This window comes from Anomaloglossus baeobatrachus, chromosome 2 (genome assembly GCF_048569485.1).
Source record: "Anomaloglossus baeobatrachus isolate aAnoBae1 chromosome 2, aAnoBae1.hap1, whole genome shotgun sequence".
Taxonomy (NCBI): Eukaryota; Metazoa; Chordata; class Amphibia; order Anura; family Aromobatidae; genus Anomaloglossus; species Anomaloglossus baeobatrachus.
The window spans coordinates 250,090,248-250,111,355 of record NC_134354.1 but is presented as its reverse complement, the minus strand read 5'-3'; the positions used below and the strand labels follow the sequence as shown (position 1 = coordinate 250,111,355).

At 45.5% G+C, this 21,108-nt stretch overlaps 1 protein-coding gene across 1 annotated transcript; it reads left to right on the top strand.

Moving 5' to 3' along the window:
• Nucleotides 1–5,363: 5,363 nt before the first annotated feature.
• RBM15 (RNA binding motif protein 15) lies at nt 5,364–16,894 on the top strand. Its single transcript, XM_075335738.1, has one exon. It carries the CDS (start codon nt 5,413–5,415, stop codon nt 7,930–7,932), a length of 2,520 nt encoding a protein of 839 aa, XP_075191853.1. The 5' UTR covers nt 5,364–5,412; the 3' UTR covers nt 7,933–16,894.
• Nucleotides 16,895–21,108: the final 4,214 nt, after the last annotated feature.

Genomic DNA, 21,108 nt, shown 5'->3' with positions numbered 1-21,108 from the left:
AGCTGGTTTGTTAACTTTAGAGAAGCATGTAAATTATACTTCCGTCTACGTCCCCACTCCTCTGGAAGTGAGGCACAGAGGATGGGAATTGTGATCTTGCTCTTGAGTAGGGACTCAAAAGCATGGGCTTTTTCTTTGCCCTCTGAGTCACCAATACTTTTGTCGGTGAACAGGTTTTTCTCACCATCAGGCTCATTTATAATGAGTCAGACAAATTATCTTTCAACAAGTCTAAAAACTGTTCACTGCAACAGGGAAATCAGGCTGCATAGGATTATGCTGATCCATGGACATTTAGTGGAGTTACTCTGCACTCAGAAGCCAGTTTTTCCAGGGTGTATCGAAGGGGTTAAGGTGGCATTGGTAATGTATGAAACTCCTCCTTTTCTTAAGGGTGCCATGTCTCTAGCAATACGTATTGATCACCGTTTCTGGGAGGGGGTTACTATTTGAACATTACCTCCGGAGGCCCTACTCAGCCTATGCAGTTTGGAGAGATATCCAAAGGGTGGGAGACACTCCTCTACACCAAAAAGGGAAGGACGTTGTTTTTTCTGTGGGAAAAAAAGGCACACTTTGTCAGTACCTGTCCCTCTGTGGCCAAGTAAAAAGGACAGTTGGAAAACGTTTAGACCCAGATCAGTTGGGGGATTCCAACCTGAGTCTACTTATTTTCTCCACTATGTTGTTTCAATGTTTATTACCACAAGGGTTAAGGTTGGGGGCTTAGATGTCCCTATTACAGTCTTTCTGGATAGTGGTTCAGGGGCAAACATAATTTATGAACAGTTTGAGGGTTCAACTGGGTTAGAGATGAAGGAGATATGTAATACGTTACAAATGTTTGCCATTGATTCATAACCTCTTTCCCAGGGGGGTTTGTTGAGTGTATAAAGGAGCTGGAACTCCGTATAGAGGTACTCATAACTTGTTATGTGCTTAAGGGCCTTCCTGCACAAACTGTATTAGGGTTACTCTGGTTAATATTACATAACCCATGTTGACTAGAACACACAAGTCATAATTAACCCGTTTTTTGTGTCTATGGTCATCATCCCGTGTTCTGTACATTTCAGGAGGGGCACTCCTTAGGGGTACCTGGGAAACCCCAATTGGTTTCAGAATTATCATTTACATGGGATAGGGTTCAGCAGCATTTCCATTACATGGGTTCTAAGTATAAGCAAGCAGCTGACTGTAGACGTGTGCTTGGTCCGGACCTGTGTATGGGTGATCTGGTGTGGTTATCTACAAAAAACATTAAGATTAAGATACCTTCACTGAAGTTAGGAGCTTGGTTTATTGGTCCATACAAAATCTCAGCACTCATTAATCTGGTTGGTTTCCAACTGGCGTCACCAACTTCTTACAAGATTCATAATGTTTTCCATATATCTCTGTTAAAGAAATATGTGGGTTCGGAAACTTCTTTTCCATTACCTTCACCTCCAGTTTTAGTCGATAGGTCATTAGAATTTCAGGTGTCCAAAATCAATGATTCTTGTTTTGGTCACCGATTCTTACAGTATTTGCTTCATTGGCAAAGTTATGGTACTTAGAAGAGGACTTGGGTACCAGCCTCCAATATCCATGCTGAGCGCCTGGTTAGAATGTCCCACTGTCTCCATCCTGAGAGACAGGGTCCTGATGATCCAGAGGCTCCTCTTAGAGGGCTGGGTACTATCACACAGAGTTTTGCACAAACTTTGCCGACTGTCATGGCGCCATTAGGCTCTCTTGAGATTGCAGATTCTGACACTCCGCCTGAAGGTTTCTCTGGTGTCTGGGATTAACACAGGCAAAATCGGGGGTCGACTTGCTGTGTGCTGATTCATAGGCAGGCTAGCAAGAGTTAATCTTCACTAGTCTACTTGCTTCTTTAATCACATGTTGTTGGGAGATCAATCACATCTTCTCTCCTCCCAGTTATGCTGGTTGAATCCTTCAACCCCTGCCAGCTATAGTTTATTCTATGTTGTTCTGTGAGGTGTGGTGTCCCAGACTCTCTGTTGAAAGTTGTGCTTAAGTTGTGCCTATTGCTTGGAGCGGTTGTGGAGTTTATCCCTGTTGTTTTGTACTTTCTTCCTGCTCTTGTTCTTCGATCTCGATCTCTTATGGTCTTAACCTTTGTGTGTGCATGCTGTGTGACAGAGCTTTGGTTTTCCCTTGTCTGTCTTTATCTGTGGTTTTCTACACACTCCTTTCCTGTCACTCCTTGGTATGATGGGGAATCAGATCAGGACAGATTAGGAGTAGGGCCAGGAAGGAGTCTCAGGTCTCTCCACCATCAGGAATATCGCTAAGGTTAGAGATAGCATAGGGCCTCCTAGCTTGAGGGATCGCTTAGCCCCAGTTACCCACTATCTCATAGTCTTCATGACAGGAAAAAAAATGAAAATGTAACTTTTTCCCACAAAAATTTTACTTTAGCCCCAAATTTTGCATTTTCACAAGGGTACCAAGAGAAAATCCACAGTACTAATTGTTTAGCAATTGCTCCTGAGTACCATGGATACTCATATATGGTGGAAATCAACTGTTTGGGCGCACGGCAGGGCTTGGAAGGAATGGAGCGCTATTTGACTTTTTAACACAAAAATAGCTGGAATTGTTATCGGACACCATGTCGTGTTTGGTGAGCCCCTTTTGTGCCAAAATAGTGGATCTCCCCCACAAGTGACCCAATTTTGGAAACTAGGCCCCTCATGAAATGTATCTAGATGTTTGATGAGCATCTTAATCCCCCAGGTGCTTCACAGAATTTTAGAACATTGAGCTGTGAAAATGAAACAAAAACAAAACATTTTTTACAACAGTACAGTGTAGCTGTCATAGCTGCACTCAGAGGCTTTAGTGATCATGCTGCAACCCTGATCTCTGATGTTTCCCATAGTTTGGTTACCCGAAGGCAGTCAGGACATTCTCGAGTCACCATGGCGACGATCAGGCCCTCACGATTACATCGCGTGGGCATCGATCGGAGGGGAGAAGGAGCACAATACCTCTCTCAGTCCCTTAAGTGCTGCGGGCATTAAACAGCCAAGGACAGCTCGGGCTTGAATGTTGGTATAACTGAGTCCCCGATGGCTATTGCACCGAGCACAGCACCAGTGCCCCTGCAATCTCCAGGACGTACTTATGCGTCCTAGAGGTTGATAAGTACTTCCAAACTAGGCTGTATGGGTACGTCCAAGGTCTTGAAAGGGTTAAATAAAATAAAAAAAAGAAACACCTTCTTTCACCAATTTATTAACCCCAAAAACACCCCCACATGTCTAATGTAATCGACACGACATCCCGACTCTGATACATCTATAGGCTATGGTGAGCAGTGACATTAGAATATGTGACTGCTCACTGCGGCCTTCAGGACACACCGAGAGCGGCGTGTGAGCAGGTGGAAGGGACCACAGGTGAACTCAGTGCCAGACTGACTGCATGTCACAGCCGCAGCACAGTCCGACACTCTGGCACTGAGTTCACCTGAGGTCACGTCTGACGGTTCTCATAATACACTCTGTGTGAACCACCAGTTATGACCTCAGATGAACTAAGTGCCGCACCAGGGTAATTGCTTAGCTTTATGAAGCCCCTGCCATGCCCCCCTCTTCACCAGGCCCCCAGTCACAGCCGCAGCAGTGTCGCTTCAGCCACTGCACACACGGCTAAATTGCATGAGAAGCCCTTCTAGGGCACTGCATGCAAATTAGCCATGTAGCTGGAAGCAAAGTGAGTGGAGCAGAGCAGGGAGCCAGCACGTCATCCTGCAGCCCAGTGTGATGAGGTCCTCACTCTGCGACCTCATCACACTACTGCAGGCAGCACGGAGGTGGCAAGGACACGGAATCCGGCAAGTGCAAGGTAAGCGCTCCGTGAGCTGAAGATCGCCGGTGGTGTTGGGGTGGCCACTGACTCCAGCAACTGCCATGCTTCAGCTGGATGCGCGTCAGAGGGCGCAATCCAGCTGAGATGCATTGTGACTCAGAGAGGACGCCGCGCGACATGGGAGCTAGGCAGAGTGAGTAAAATGTTTGGGTTTTTTTCTTTTTGCGGCAGACAAATATACGAGGAGAGGGCCGATGAGGGAACATATACAAGAAGGAGAACATATATACCAGTTAGGGGACAAAAACCAGGATGAGGACACATATACCAGAATTTGTCCAGGAGGGGGATATATATACACCAGGAAGGGCCCTCGAAGGGGACATATATATAAGAAGGAGGACATATATACCATGAAGAGGACAAAAATTAGGATGGGGACATATATACCAGAATGTGCTTAGGAGAGGGACATATATATCAGGAAGTGCCCAGGACAGGATCTATGTACCAGGACGGGGACATATATACCAGGAGGAGGGCATATATGCTAGGAAGGGGACAATAAACCAGGATGGGGACATACATACCAGGAAGGGCCCAGGATGGGGACATACATACCAGGAAGGGCCCAGGATAGGGGACATACATACCAGGATGGGGACATATATACCAGGAGGGCATATATACCAGCAGGATATTATACAAAGGGGCAATGTGTGTGGGGGGATAAAGGGAAGTGTGTGTGGATATTATACAGAGGAGCAGTTTGCGTGTGGGAATATTATACAGAGGAGCAGTGTAGAGGGGGCAATTAGACAGAGAAGCAATGTGTGGGGATGTTATACACAGAGGCATTGTGTGTGGGTATATTATAGAGGGGCAGTGTGTGTGGGGGGATATTATACATGGGGCAGTGTGGTAAGAGACATTATGAAGATGGGCGGTTGAGTTTAGAGGGTGTATTATAAATTTTCTGAGGGAAATACTTCATTTTCTGTAACAACGTCAAGGGTACTAACACTTTTGGCCATGAGAGTGTGAGAGTGTGTACACACAAACCTACACGTTTTTTCCAATAGCGGTGAGTGTAGAAGGCTTGGAATGGAGGCGGAGCTGGTGGGAGCCTGGGCGGAGTCTCAAGGGAGCTTAAAAACGTTGCCAGTATGGGGCCGCGAAAATCCTAATGGCGGCCCTGCATGGGCTTAACAGATTCACTGATCCCCCAGACCAAGGACAGTCATTGCCTTCACAGCCCGTATCTGCAGTGAGATGGATAATATAGGGCCTCCCAGGACAGATACCGGGCCACATCCGCACTATGGAGGGCAGCCATTGTGCGCCGCCAGCACCCTCCATTGGCGCAGCCGCCCACCTCCTGCAGGAGCACACGGACATGACGTTCATCCCCGTAAGCGTGTGGTACATCCCGCCCGATGTGCTGCGACTGACAGCCCAATCAGCCAATAGGAATTCTAGGAAGAAGCGTCTTGCCCAATCAGGACACAGGGTGTATCCAATTCAGCCAAAATTGCAAGATGGCGCTGAGAATCCGTGTATGAGGACGCGAGCCCTCCAAAAGTCGACATGAAAGGAAAAGAGCGCTCCCCGGCTAAAGCCAAACGGTCCCGGGGGGCGGACGAGTCTGCTCGGGAGAGGTGCGGAAAAAAGCTCAGTTCGGCTAGCGGCAGCAACGGCAGCGGATCAGCCGGCAAATCCTCGGAGAGCGGCTCCGGCCGCCGCGGCCTGCACCTAGACAAGAGCCTCTCCAGCAGCCGCGAGTACGAGCCGTCCAGCAGAGCCGCCGGCCTGCACAGCTATGGGTCCCCCGGCGCCAGCAGCGGCAGCGGCAGCAGTAAGGGCGCGGAGGGCCGGGCCGGCGCCCGGAACGCAGAGGGCCGCGCGGAGTCGGAGTACAAGTCGCTGCGGATCAGTGAGCTGGGCTCGTCCCTCAGCGATGAGGCCATAGAGGACGGCCTCTTCCATGAGTTCAAGAAGTTCGGGGACGTCAGTGTGAAGATCTCCCGCTCCGGGGACGAGCGGGTGGCGCTGGTGAACTTCCGGCGCCCCGAGGATGCCCGCGCCGCCAAGCACGCCCGCGGCCGGCTGGTGCTGTACGACCGGCCGCTGAAGATCGAGGCGGTGTACATGACTGTGAGCAATCGGCGGCGGAGCAGATCGCCGGCAGACAAGGACACGTACCTGGCCACCGCCGTGTCCTCACTGCCGGCCCATCGCCACCCGCACGGCCAGCGAGGACTGTCCCCGGCCGGCCTGGGCTACAGAGACTACCGGTTGCAGCAGCTCGCCCTAGGCCGCCTGCCGCCACCCCCTCCCCCACCGCTGGCCAGAGACCTGGACAGGGACCGGGACTACAACTTCTATGAGGGCCGGCTGAGGCCGGCATACCCCCTGGACCCCCGGCTGAGCCTCCGGGAGGAGGACAGCTCTCCCGAGAATGACCCGCGGGCCAACAGGACGCTGTTCCTGGGCAACCTGGACATCCGTGTGACAGAGAGCGAGCTGCGCAGGTCGTTCGAGCGCTTTGGTACCATCACAGAGGTGGACATCAAGAGGCCGACCCTCGGGCAGACATGTACTTACGGCTTTCTTAAGTTTGAGAACATGGACATGGCACATAGGGCCAAGATGGCAATGTCTGGAAAGTTAATCCTGCGCAACTGTATTAAGATTGGCTATGGCAAGGCCACTCCCACCAACCGCTTGTGGGTAGGAGGGCTTGGACCCTGGGTGCCCATGGCATCCCTTGCCCGTGAGTTTGACAGGTTTGGTACCATCAGATCTATTGATTACAGGAAGGGGGACAATTGGGCCTACATTCAGTATGAAAGCCTAGATGCCGCCCAAGCTGCCTGCACTCAGATGAGAGGGTTTCCATTGGGTGGTGAGCACCGAAAACTGCGTGTGGACTTTGCCGATACAGACCATATCTATCAGCCCCCCTACCTTCAGACATTGCCTGTACCCCATTATGACTTGGTGGGCGATGGCTTTGGCCATAGGGCACCTGATGCTTTACGGGCCAGAAAACGCACACCGCCTCTGTTGTATAGGGACAGAGAAAGAGACTTGTATTCGGACTCTGACTGGGTTCCCCTTCCTGTTAGAGAAAGAAATAGAGTTACTTACGAGTCTATAGAGACGTTAGATCGACGAACTGATGGCTGGACTTTAGACAGAGAGCGTGAGAGAGATGGAGTAAGCAAAGACCCACCTAGGAAAAGGAGGCTCATGGACGAAAGTCGTCACATCGATAGATCTCCTGAAAGTGATCGCTCCAGAAAGAGACACTGTAACAGTCCTGACAGAAGTCCTGATGGCAGTGGTGGACGGGACAGTCGCTATAGTGATATAGAGCGCACAACCGGGCGCCCTGAGCAGGCATCACCCGCCAGAGACTGGCGCAGCAGCATTGAGCGGGGGGTCGGAGACAAGCGGGACAGAAAGAACTCAAACTCTGTGGAAAGAGAAAGAAAGCACCGTATTGTGGAGAGCAAAAGCCCTGTGAAGAAAGACGAGCGCACAGAGCTCAACAGTAAAGTCAAATCTCCACCGAAACCCGATGCAACCCAAAAACTGTGCCTGGCTTGGCAAGGTATGCTGCTCCTGAAGAACAGTAACTTTCCGTCCAACATGCATTTGTTACAAGGTGATCTTGCTGTAGCCACTGGCCTGCTTATTGAAGGAACCTCCGGTGGTAAAGTCGCCCAATTGAAAATTACCCAACGTTTACGCCTGGATCAACCCAAGCTGGATGAAGTGACGCGTCGCATTAAAGTAGCCGGTCCTAACGGCTACGCCATATTGCTTGCAGTTCCTGGTACATCTGATGGTAATATCACTGGAGATCAAGCAAGTTCAACCCAACGTCCTCTGAGAAACCTGGTCTCCTACCTAAAGCAAAAGCAGGCAGCAGGTGTCATTAGCCTTCCAGTGGGGGGCAGTAAGGATAAGGAGAACACTGGAGTTCTTCATGCTTTCCCACCTTGTGAATTTTCCCAGCAGTTCCTGGATTCTACAGCTAAAGCCCTTGCCAAATCTGAAGATGACTACCTTGTAATGATCATAGTGCGCGGGGCGTCCTAAATCAGTGTTTGTGCTCATGCACTGTCCACTCGGTATTATGGGATACAGTACCAATGTTTAGTTTTGCTAATTAATTTTTTGTGCAGTGATATAATGTAAACACAAGTCCACGATCCCATATCATTAATCACACTATTGTGTGCTCTTATTTTTTATTTTTTTTTATTTTTTTTTTTCCTTTTTTCTGCGTCTTTATTTCTGCTTTTCATCTGTCTATAATTTTCTCACTGCTTAATAATTAATACTTAAATATTTACAAGCATTTTTTATGTAGATAAGACCTTTCTGAAACTTTCCAGCTTATGCTTAGATTTAACTGTGACATGTTGTGATTTGTCATGGATAGAAATGTACTCAGAAGTTTTCGTTTTTGCCTGTAGAACAACTGCTCAGAGAAGTAGCAGCTAAATTCCAAGCTGTCATAAAGCAGGTGACAATCCCCATCCCTGATGGCTTACACATTGGCAGGTTAGGCAGTGTTACTCGAATGGTTTAAGGGCAGCTTATGCTAAAGTGTGAGGAAACATGCTAACCACATTGCTTATTGGTATCAGCCATTTCATGCTACGTAAAGGGAATCTCTCCAGGAGCGGCATAATGTAGAGGCAGAGATCCTGATTCCAGCGATGTCACTGGGCTGCTTAGTATAGGTTTGATCAAATCAGTTTAATCAGGAGCAGATTATCATTAGAGGACTACTTGGCATTGTGCCAGGTAGTCCAGCATATTCATTAGCTCTGTATAACTACTAGATCTGCAGCAGAGAAAAGTGATTTTATCAGAATGACAAAAAACAGCTCAGTAAATGACATCACTGGAATCGAGGACAAATTTATCTATATCCATATCTCTACCTCTTTTGCTCAGTATCTCTCACTTGCTCTTTTCCTACCTGCTTCTCGCTTGCACATTCGCTGAAAGATAAAGAGGCAGACAATTGCTCTCTTCCTGCTGTTCTTTTGCTCACCCCTGTCTGTCTTGCCTCTCACTCACGCCTCTGTCTGTCTTGCCTCTCATGCTCCCTCTTTGCCTGCCTGCCCTGCTTCTTGCTCTCCTCTCTTTCCTTTCTTTCGCTAGTCCTCTTTGCCTGCCTGGTCTCAATCTCGCTTAGCCTTACTACCAGTCTTGCCTCTATCTTTTTCTCCCTGCCTACCTTACCTGTCTCTTGCCTCTCTGCCTGCCTTACTTTTCTCTCGCTTATCCTTTCTGTCTGCATGGTGTCTGTCTTGCTTTTCTTTCCTGCCTGCTTTGCCTCTGTCTTGTTTTCCTTCTCTGCCTGCCTTGCCTTTTTCCTGCTTGTCCTCTGCCCGTCTTACCTGTTGCTCGCCTCTCTCGTTCTCCCTCTTTGCCTGCCCTGCCTTTCTCCTGCTTGTCCTCTGCCTGCCTTACCTGTTGCTTGCCTCTCTCGTTCTCCCTCTCTGCCTGCCTTGCCTTTCTCCTTCTTGTCCTCTGCCTGCCTTACCTGTTGCTTGCCTCTCTCGTTCTCCCTCTCTGCCTGCCCTGCCTTTCTCCTACTTGTCCTCTGCCTGCCTGGTCTCTATCTCGCTTGCCCTCCCTGCCTGCCTTGCCTCCTTTGATTGCTGTCCCTGCCCTTCTCAGAAAGTGGTCATGATCACACATGGTTGGGGTACTTGTATTCTGTTTGCAGAATGCCCCTGTAGCATGTAGTGCTCCCTGTCCTAGGGGAATGCAGATCCCCACCCACTCCAGGGCTCTGTATCCTGTGCTATGACAGCTTGAATGTTGGCTTGCATTATCCCAGTAACCCCATTATGGACTTCTGTTTCTGCCATTTCTATGAACTTCTGATAGTTTTTTGATTAGTTATTAGAAGGTAGCGTGACACTTACCTTTTTTCCCTGTCAGACGTAAATCATCAAATAATAGTTTACCTCTCCAGACATGATCTGTGACGAGCAAGTTGTTCTTTAATTTTACAGCTATTTCCCATTATAAAACAATATATATTAAGGGATTAGGTTTGCAGACAAGTGTGTTATTCAGCTCAACGTACTCCGAGTATCCCAATTTCTTTGCAGCCTGATATAGTCCCTTTAATCTGTAATATGTCACACACAGACTTTCATCGGTCAGTGACAACGACCAATTTCTGGGTGCGTCTAATGTTAGGGATCTGAAGTTAGATTTTGTTTTTCCTCCATGTACTGGAAAGATGAGTTCTTTTTGTATTACATTCCTATATGATTGCATGGTTTCCTATGAATCTTGCTTCTTTTCGACTCCGTCTGGCATTTCAGTAAGAGCAGGGGACAGCTCACGGCGAGTCTGTGGACATCATGGAACTGCTTATACAATGGCTGCTTCCTACCTCATGCTTCATACACATCCATTAGATATTTGTGGTATATTTATTACCTTGTTAGTGGCTACCTAAAGCATGAAAGCCATTGTATAAGTGTTGCAGCTATACTGTTATGTATCTATACTGTATCCCATAATGCAGTCCAGGGTTATAGATGTTACTACATTTGGTAAATGTAGAAGGAACCTGTTTAAACTGCTAGAACGTGCTTTCCATTAGAAATTGTCATTGCGGAGATGTGCAAAATGGTTCTGAAATGTTGTTCCACGCATTCCTATAAGTTGACATTACGACTTCATGGCTTGTGAATCTATTCACTCACATGATATAAAGGGGAGTCTGTCACCGGGGTTATCTCCCTCTGAGGGCAGTGTATGTTCACACCTGGCATACCAGTATATTCAATGAGATTTCTGAAATATCGCACATGCTGCTTTTTTCCCACGTATTTTGAGCCCTGTTATGTTTTTGCCTAGATGAAGCATGTCCATTCTTTCTGCATCTATGCAGCGCTTTTCTCCCATTAAAATGAGTGAAGAGCGCGTACTGTATGCAAAAATGCAACGTGTGAACATGCACGAATAGGTTGCAGATACCATGACTTTGGTGCTGTCACCTGCTTGTCTATATACGGTAATATGGTGTTCATAGGATCAGAATGGAGTGTAAAAGCTGTGCTGTGAACGCACACGTCCTCTGTGTTTATGAGCAGTATGTCGGCCCCCCTCTATTCTGCAGAGGAAGAAAGCGGTCAGTCCTCATGCTGCTGTGGTTTTATGCATACTAATCTGTATGGACAAGAAATTGGGGCATTTGTCTCCTACCGTATGCTGCCCTCATACGTAATCCTGGTGACACCTTCATCTACAAGTCCTGGTGTGAAGTGCTGTTTGATTTCTTTGCAGGGAACCTTGAGTATGTGGACACCGGACTGCAGAAGTCTTCAGCAGAAAAAAAACTAATTGTGTAGTATAGAAATGCTGTCTTTTGTAGAATGCGAAGGGTGAAATCCGCTGTGAAAGTCCGCATTTGGTAGGTGGAAATGAAATCTCCACACCGCAGGTGATTTAGGCCGTGTGCGCACGCTGAGGATTTGGTGCAGATATTCTCTGCATCGTGGTGCATTTTTCCCATGCGTTTTTAGTGCTTTTCATAATGAAGTTATTGGGTGGAAGGGCTGAAAAACAATTATTTTCTGCACCAGATCTGCAAGGGAAAAATAAACCGTGCACAACACTTCAGAATTCTCATTGACTTTGATAATAGCATGCAGATTTGTGACAACTGCACCAAAAATGCTGTGTGTGCACATGGCCTAATGATGCAGTTTTTGTTGTTTTTTTTTGTTTTTTTTTTTTACTCAGCATGTGGATGAGATTTAGTAAAATCTCAGCATCAATTCTGCTATTACAATGAATTTTTTTTTTTCCCCAAAAAATTAGCAGAACATAAATCTGTGTGGACATGCTGTATAAGCCAGTCAGAAATTGAACTTTTTAGACAAGTTTTTCCTTTTTAATATATAATGTCCCCGAATGTTAACATGCAGTTATAGGGTTAATCTGCAGGTTCGCTGTACAATGGTGAAGGTGCAGTGTGGCTATAAATATGATGTATGCCTCCTTTGTCAGTGGCGTGCCTGGGGTGGCTCTAGTTACCGTGCAGTACATAGTGGAGCCTGTAAGCACCCCTCCGGAGTTTGACTGACAGCACAGTCTGCATGGACATGTTGCCTAATTAGCTGTCAGCCAAATTGTACTGAGCGGTGGTAGCTGCTCCGAGCAAACCTCTGAAAGTCGGCAGCTCCTGGGAAGAACAAAGATGTAGTTCTCCTGGCAGCCAGACAGCATTGTAACACTAATAACCGGCAGATTAACCCCATATCTGCAGGTTAATAGCGTTTGGGGACATGACAGGTTCCCATTTAAGATAAAAAAAAAATAAAAAAAAAATGTGCCTGTTGGAGGCCATCGCTCAGACATTATCTGGGACTGTTTTTAGACTAACATCTGTAGTTTTAGGACCTGCAGTTTGGCCGTATACAAACGTAGAGTACCAGTCTGGGTGATGTTGCTTGTGCATGTGGGTCCTAAAACTAAAGCTCTAAACCTTCTAGGGATGTAACCTCATCTGGAGCAGTGGCATATGGCACACTACTCACTGGACACTATAGATCCTTACGTTCTTGTTCATTAGCTAATGTGTATCAGAATATCTCATCTGTGCATATGAACATGATGGCAGCCGTTATTGTATTGAACAGCATTGAATCTGTTAACACCAGCTCTTCTATTTTAGCCCTTATTCAGATTATTCTGCATCAGCCGTTCCCATTAGAACATGGTACTATCTGAGGACTTTGTATGCAGTGTTATAGGAATTTGGCTCCCAGGTCCATGATCAGAGGTAACAATGTCACCCATCTGCTTTGACAGTCGCCTCTGTCCCTTGAATGTTTGTAAAATGCTGAATAATTGTTTTACTGTGCAAATAATGTCTGCAGACTGGGAATGACAGCGCTGCTCTGATGTTCCTGAGATGGATGGACTACAATGTCAGCATGTGTACTTCATTGTTTAGCAGCATTTGATGGAATATTAAATCTCAGAAAAAATGTGCCCACCTGTACATTCCCCTAATGATAAAATCATGAAGTGTATTTAGACTAGTATTGCTGAACATGGGGTCCAGATGCCAGGAACCATCTATATCTCAGCGTCCCAAGGTCGTATTTGCCATCAGTGTTACAAAGATGTTAATGCTGATGGCCAATCACCGTGGCCCGCTTTTTAGTTTGTGTTTTTTGCTTTCGCAGCACTTCAGACTGTAGTGCGGATATTCTCCTGTAAAAGTATTGCTTCTTATGGAGGCACCACACAGTGAGTGTGCCTATGAGGTCCATGCACATGACATTGCTGTGTGCGTGATCCTCATGTCTGGTGCCTATAAATGGGGGGGTGGGGGGTTTAAAACAGTGGGCAGAACTAGTGAGTTGTATGGAAAAATAAGATAATACGTACATATACAGTGTCTTGTGAAAGTATTCGACCCCCTTGAATTGTTCAATCTTTTCCCACATTTCAGGCTTCAAACATAAAGATAAAAATGTTAATGTTATGGGGAAGAATCCACAACAAGTGGGACACAATTGTGAAATTGAACGAAATTTATTGCTTATTTTAAACTTTTATAAAAAAAAATAACTGAAAAGTGGTGAGTGCAATATTATTCGTCCATTTTAAGTTAATACTTTGTATCGCCACCTATTGCTGCAATTACAGCTGCAAGTCCCTTGGGGTATGTGTCTATCAGTTTTTTATATCGAGAGACTGAAATTCTCGCCCATTTCTTCCTTTGCAAACAGCTTGAGCTCAGTGAGGTTGGATGGAGAGTGTTTGTGAACAGCAGTTTTCAGCTCTTTCCACAGATTCACGATTGGATTCAGGTCTGGACTTTGACTTGACCATTCTAACACCTGGATACGTTTTATTTGTGAACCATTCCATTGTAGATTCTGCTTTGTTTGGGATCATTGTTTTGTTGGAAGACAAATCTCCATCCCAGTCTCAAATCTTTTGCAGACTCCAACAGGTTTTCTTCAAGAATGGTCCTGTATTTGGCTCCATCCATCTTCCCATCAATTTTAACCATCTTCCCTGTCCCTGCTGAAGAAAAGCAGACCCAAACCATGATGCTGCCACCACCATGTTTGACAGTGGGGATGGTGTGTTCAGAGTGATGAGCTGTGTTGCGTTTATGCCATACATATTGTTTGGCATTGTGCCCAAAAAGTTCGATTTTTAGTTTCATCTGACCAGAGCACCTTCTTCCACATGTTTGATGTGTCTTCCAGGTGGCTTGTGGCAAATAAACAACACTTTATGGATATCTTTGAGAAATGGCTTTCTCCTTGCCGCTCTTCCATAAAGGCCAGATTTGTGCAATGTACGACTGATTGTTGTAATAAGGACAGACTCTCCCACCTCAGCTGTAGATCTCTGCAGTTCATCCAGAGTGATCATAGGCCTCTTGGCTGCATCTCTGATCAGTCTTCTCCTTGTTTTAGATTCAAGTTTGGATGGACGGCTGGGTCTTGGTAGATTTGCAGTGGTATGATAGTCCTTCCATTTTAATATGATCGCTTGCACAGGGCTCCTTGGGATGTTAAAAGTTTTGGAAATCTTTTTGTAACCAAATCCGGCTTTAAACTTCCCCACAACAGTATCACGGACCTGCCTGTTGTGTTCCTTGGTCTTCGTGATGCTATCTGCGCTTTAAACAGAACACTGAGATTATCACAGAGCAGGTGCATTTATATGGAGACTAGATTACACAAAGGTGGCTTATATTTATCATCATCCGTCATTTAGGACAACATTGGATCATTCAGAGATCCTCAATGAACTTCTAGAGTGAGTTTGCTGCACTGAAAGTAAAGGGGATGAATAATATTGCATGCTCCAATTTTCAGTTTATTTTTTATAAAAGTTTAAAATAAGCAATTTCGTTCACCTTCACAATTGTGTCCCACTTGTTGTTGATTCTTCACCATAAAATTAAAATTTTTCTTTGTTTGAAGCTTGAAATGTGGGAAAAGGTTGAAAAATTCAAGGGGGGCGAATACTTTCGCAAGGCACTGTATTTAGGCAAAAAAAATGTGTTAAAGGGAATGTCAGTAAGATCAATCCCTCCTCCCCTTGCCCCCAAACTGCATATATGATGTTATATTTGCTGCATTCCTGAGTAGCGTTTTCATGTATATGTGACTGAATCTGTGCCCTGGGTGAGATGGAGCACTTAAGGGGGTACTACTTTCCGAGGTTGTTTTTTCACCCTGCACCATCTTGGTTGATTGGCCTGACAGAAGGTGTAATAATAATAATAGCACATGCCTACAATTAGATATGTAGTATAGTTTTGATCACTGTCTCTTATCTCATGTTCAGGGCATTGCAGGTAGGTATCTATCGTTACAACCACAGTCTGTTGTTTGTGGTTGTAATCTTGGATAACTAAGATCCTGCAATGCCCTGTACATGAGCTAAGCTACATAGTGAATCAGGAGAATTATACTACATTTATAATTGGAGGAATTTGCTAATAATAATAATATTATTACACCTACTACATATTGGGATAGGATCTTGGAGTTGGGAATACCCCATTAAGGTCACAGTTTACTATCAAGCTAAAGAGGGTGGGGAATTAATGTCAGGAGGTCCTGGTCCTTAATTGTTCTTAATACATCATTTGCATATATGTAAATATGCTAATTATATGGGAATACAGTAACATATAGCTCATATACAGGTGTCCATGGATTTACATTTCACAAACTTGCATGCCGTTGTATGCAGTGGGGGTGGGGTGATCTTACTGGCAGATTCCCTTTAAAATGGAGTAGTGGTGTAGTGTCAGTATTGTTTGTATTTGAGGATTGTCATGGTTTCTATAGAAACCTGTTGGTCACTCTCATATCAAACACTGGCTGAAAATGAGGAGGCCCACATACTATCTGGATCTCAGCGAGGATAGTTATGTTCTCCATCAGTGTAGTCCGTTAGTCTTCCTTATGTCACATTTATGTCGTTCTTCGTACCTGTGGTCTAGGTGACAGATGAATTTCTAGAGAAGGTTAGGTGTTCAGAGCACATCACTACATTTCATGGGTTGGTTTTTGAGAAGTACTCTGGTGCCATTTGGGTTCACTGATGCAGAATAATCTGTGAGGTTTCTGATCGATTTCTACACTCCATTGTAATGATTTTGTTTGATATGTATCACTCAATCAATTTCCCCTCCTTCTTGTACAGCACAAGTTGGGAGAAAAGAAGATTCTGCTCCACACATGGCTGATAACAGATGGAACATTGATGGAGGAAAGTGTCTGTTTAGTACTTGCGCCTTTTACTATTCTGGCAGCAAAAAAAAAGAAAACCCAGAAAAATATGCATATTGTGTATCTGCTTTTGTGATGCCAGTTCCCGTGTTTTAAGTGAAAACGTGATGACTTCATTACTTTGTGCTGTATACACAGGATTTCTGGAAAGTGAGGCGTACCTCTCTGGCTCACAAGTTAGAATGCTCATACAAACCGTGCACACAGTTCCAACTGGTTTTGTTTTCATTCTCAATAAATTGTTTCTTATGAGGAAAATGTCTTTCTGCCTGGAAGTGAATTGACAACAAACAGCTGACAGCTTTGGTTGAGGGGTAAACAATTCCTGATTCGCTTGAATATAGCAGACAAATTGATGTTTCATAATCCTCAGGAAGTAAAACATTGACCTACTCATTTTAAAGTCTATTTTTCTTTTTCCTTTTTTGTTTCTTTTTTAATTTGAAAACTTTGTGTTTTGTGCAAGTGGAGTAACCGCTAGTTCTAATTGCTGTATCTATTGAACGGATCACGGTGGCTGCTCCTTCTCCTTAGGAGGGATCCGTAATGTTCTTCAAGAAGCAGACGTCCTCCTTCATTACTCACTGTAACATGCAGCGGTTTTGGAGAATACAGTAAAGATTTTGAGTTGTTGGATCAGCAGAAATGATCCAGATTTGTTTTCATTTGAAATTTACTTTTATATCATGTTTCGTTTTCCGCAGCCAAAACACAAATTAATCTCCGTAGCAAATAAAAAAAGCCGTGTAATAAAGCATTCCGTGGCAAGGAGAAGAAACGTCCACTTCTGGGATCAGAGCTCTGTTTTGTGCATAGGTGGTGCTGGTCCTGCAGGAGAAGATTTTCTGTGCGTCACCATTGAGTAATCCTTTTAATTGGTCCTTGTGAGACCATTTGGGAAGGGTTCTGTGACACACTGGATATGCTTTCACTTTATTATTTAGCATGAGGAGCCACTGTGTGTGCCTTATATCTCTGAGGTCAAGCATGAATCCTTTGGAGCCTTCCTTGAAATGAAATTTGCTACATCCTTCTGTACCATGTGTCGCACTTTGTAGCTCCCTGTTGGAAGTCATTTGCTGTTACGAAAGCGTAGAGTGTTACAGCAGGATATGACAGCGCCTAGTGAAGAACAGACGGAGTCTTCTGTCATAAGCGGCACTGACCGAGGTGGTGAAGTCGTGCATGTGTTGATCAGTTGCAGCTGATACGGTTTCCATCTACCAACGGATGGGATGAGAATGGGTGGTAGCTGCATCCACGTGAGCGGCCTGCTGCTAGGGGACAGGTGAATGTCCGCTGCCCTGATATCTTATCTGCAGGTGGGTTCCATGGAAATCTCTTGTACAAAGGTAAGGTAGTGAAAGCTCAAACTGAAAATCAGTGCTTTTTTTTAAGCTCTCATGCAAATGATTTACGCTTTCAGTTAAGCTTATGTGACTAAAATCACTGTACAAAGCAAGCTTCACTAATTTTGTAAATGTATCGCACATAGTTCTTACTGTAGCATACCACACTATAGGCTCTTAAGATCCATTTAGTTGTGAAAACCTGTACTCTATTAATGTTGATTCCCAATTCACATCTTTTAACCCCCCCCCCCACCACACACACACACACACACACTTTTCAGTGAATCTTGTTGACTACAAGGCTGGAAGTGCTCAGGCTATGTTCACATGACATTTATGATCCCTGGTTTACTGTGAACGCCCAGTAAAGCTTACGCACTATCATGCTTTGGTGCTTAGTACACGTTAAAGGGAACCTGTCGGGTCCAATATGCACCCAGCACAACTAGCAGTTCTGGGTGCATATTGATAATCCCTACCTAACCGTCCCTGTATACACTAGCATAGATAAAGGGATCATTAGAAAAAGTATTTCTATGAAGCCGGGTGTATGCGCCCCGGCTACAAAGATCTACTGCGCATGACCGGAAGTGGCCGGCATCCAGAAGAGCAGTCACAGCGAGCACAGGTATGTGCGGCACAGTTCGTGACACTGCGTTCAATAGCATGTTAGTACGCCCCTGTGGGCATGCTGCCATGCTAAGAGGGCGGTTAGTCGAGGGATATAACGCCCTTGGGATTAGTCCCTGCGCTTATTAGCATAAGATAAAAGATCTTTAGAAATACTTCTTCTAAATATCTCTTTATGCTAGTGTATACAGGGATTAGCAATATACACCCAGAACTGAATCTTGCACCTGACAGGTCCTCTTTAGGAGTAGGTGGATGCTCTGATGGGTGTGACTAGTGTACTGAGTATAATGGAAGTCAGTAAGGAAATCTGGAAAATGCTAGTCCCCCATTGACTTCCATTATACTCAGGTGCTTGAGTTGCGCCAATCCAAGCATCAACTGCTCGTTACGAGTACGGAGCATGGTAGTGCCCGCTCATCGCTACTCCTTACATATACATTAAATGGAGGTACTGATGGGAAGACTAACAATGGCATCCATCACTGGCTGCAATAAAATCAATTTGATGTGTTTCTTATATGATATATTAGTTAAGCTGATGCCTTTTGTAGCTAACAAGTGACAATACTGTTGTCTAGTGTTCTTGTATGAGAGCAGCATGCTGTAAGGGCAGACCCCTTGATTCCAGTGATGTATCGCGTACTGGGCCGCTTGCTGCAGTTTTGATAAAATAGGTGTTATCGACTGCATATGTACCAGTTCTATAAATGCTGAGCTCTGTATAACCCGCCCACCACTGATAGGAAAATTTCGGTGTGCACTGTGCATAGCCTGAAAGCTGCCAATCAGAAGTGGGGGTGTAGCTGAGCTACTTGACAGCAGATTTACTAGCCCTCTTGTGATTACAGTTTCTCCTGCTAATAACAGTGACTTTATAAAAACTACACTAAGCAGACCAGTAAGGCCTAAGCCACACGGCGAGAAAATCGGTGCGAGTGGAGTGCGATAAAACATCGCATTCCCCTCGGACCAATTCTAGCCTGTGTGACAGCACACATGAGCGATTATTTTCTCAGCCCTAATCGGACCGAGAAAACAATCGCAGCATGCTGCGATTGTAATCCGAGACTCTTTCTCTCGCACCCATTCAAGTGAATGGGGCGAGAGAAAAATCGCACTGCACTCGCGGTACACCGGTGTACCGTGCGTGCAGAGCGAGAATGTCTATAGCCGGCTACACAGGCGAGAGGGAGAGAAATCCCTCCCTCCCCTCCTGAGTGCCGGCCCGCCCCCCGCAGCTGAGGTCTGCTCGCACGAACGGACCTCAGTTGCAAGGACACAAGCATGAGACTCGGCTCTGCTGTACTGCCAGCACGAGCCGAGTCTCATGCAAGGGGATCGCAGTAGTCCCCGTGTGGCCCCAGCCTAACTGACACACACAACCTGGTAACAGATTCCCTTGAAGTCCAGACCTCTTTCCCTCCATAAGAATTGAAGTCCCACTCTGGTACATAAACATAATTGTTTGTGTTAGGCTGGAGTCACACTTGCGAGACACTCGCACGAGTCTCACATCGCATCACCCGGCATGGCCACACTCTCTCCCGACAGGAGCGGGTCAGCTGCATGTATTTCTATGCAGCTGAGATGCTCCTGTCCGGAGAGCTGCAGGCCATGTCGGGTGATGTGATGCAAGACTTGCAAGAGTCTCTCACAAGTGACTCTGGCCTTATGGCCATTTCTGCATAATTACATTGTATGGTGAATTGGTTTTCAGGGAGGAGGGCGGGTGGGTTTATTGTGATAATTCCTCAAATGTAACTTGCTAACCATAATATAGTGCTTTATGGCTCAATCATTATTAAAGGGGTTATCCACCATTTGGACAACCCTTCCTTAAATGCCTGAGTCCCCCAATTGAAGTAAAAGCTCATACTCCTACCACACTTTAGCTGGCTCTCTAGTCACTTGAGTGCAGCAGCCAATTTGTGGCCATTGACAATCTGCAGCATTACCTATTTTGTCAGTGGTCGCCTGTTTTGATGAGCAGTAGCTCTGATTAGCTCCATCGCTCGATGATGTCACAGGAGCGACAGATCTATCGCCAACGTTTCTGGAATGGCTCCAGTGTGGGAATAAGCTTTTCTCATTTGACTCAGGCACTTAAGTGTCCAAATAGTGGACAACCTCATTCAATGATCCAAAACCCATTATATGAAGGCAGACCAACCTGTTGCTCATTTGGTGTATGCGTTTGTGCGTGCCTTCATACCCCCCCCCCCAGCATTTTGTTCTAAGGATCGGATGCTGAACTTCTGTTCTAGTAGATGTGCATCTACCAGAGTTGTCGGGCATCATCTTTCTCATCACTCCTAATTGAAAACACATGCACACTTACCCAAGACTTCATTTTATGTCACAAAGCTGTATGAGGAGGTTTTTCTTTTTTTGCTTGCTGAGTTGTAGTTTTGAATGCCACTATTCACTGAACAATAAATTGTACCAAAGAATAATTCTTACCTTTTGTTATAGGCATCAGTAAGGTCACAGCTGTGTTTTTGCCGTGGCTTTATCTTGTTTTTTCTTGCAGATTTTAATACTGCAAAGAAAAACCACGTCCCATCAAAGGCTGAGAATTCTGACTTGCTGTGCACATGTTGCAGATTTTTTTCCTTGCAGATTTTGGTGCAGAGAAAATCTGCAGCATGTCAGGCCGTGTGCGTACGTTGCGTGTTTTCATGCGGTTACGAAGCGTTTTAAACAGCATCGTAAATGCATGCGTTGTACGTCCTCAGCAAAGTCTATGAGAAATCAGCAAATTCCACGGCCACAATGCTTTTTTTAAACAGTGTTTTGGATGGCAAATATTTGACAAAATCAATATTTGACAAAAACAGCATGTCACTTATTTTGTACGTTTTGGTTGCATTATCTACCTATTAAAATTGATGTCTGTCTCTTCTTCTCCCCCCCTCATACTCACCGATCACCGGCGCTGCACGGCGTTCACACTGCTCCGGCGGGTTCTC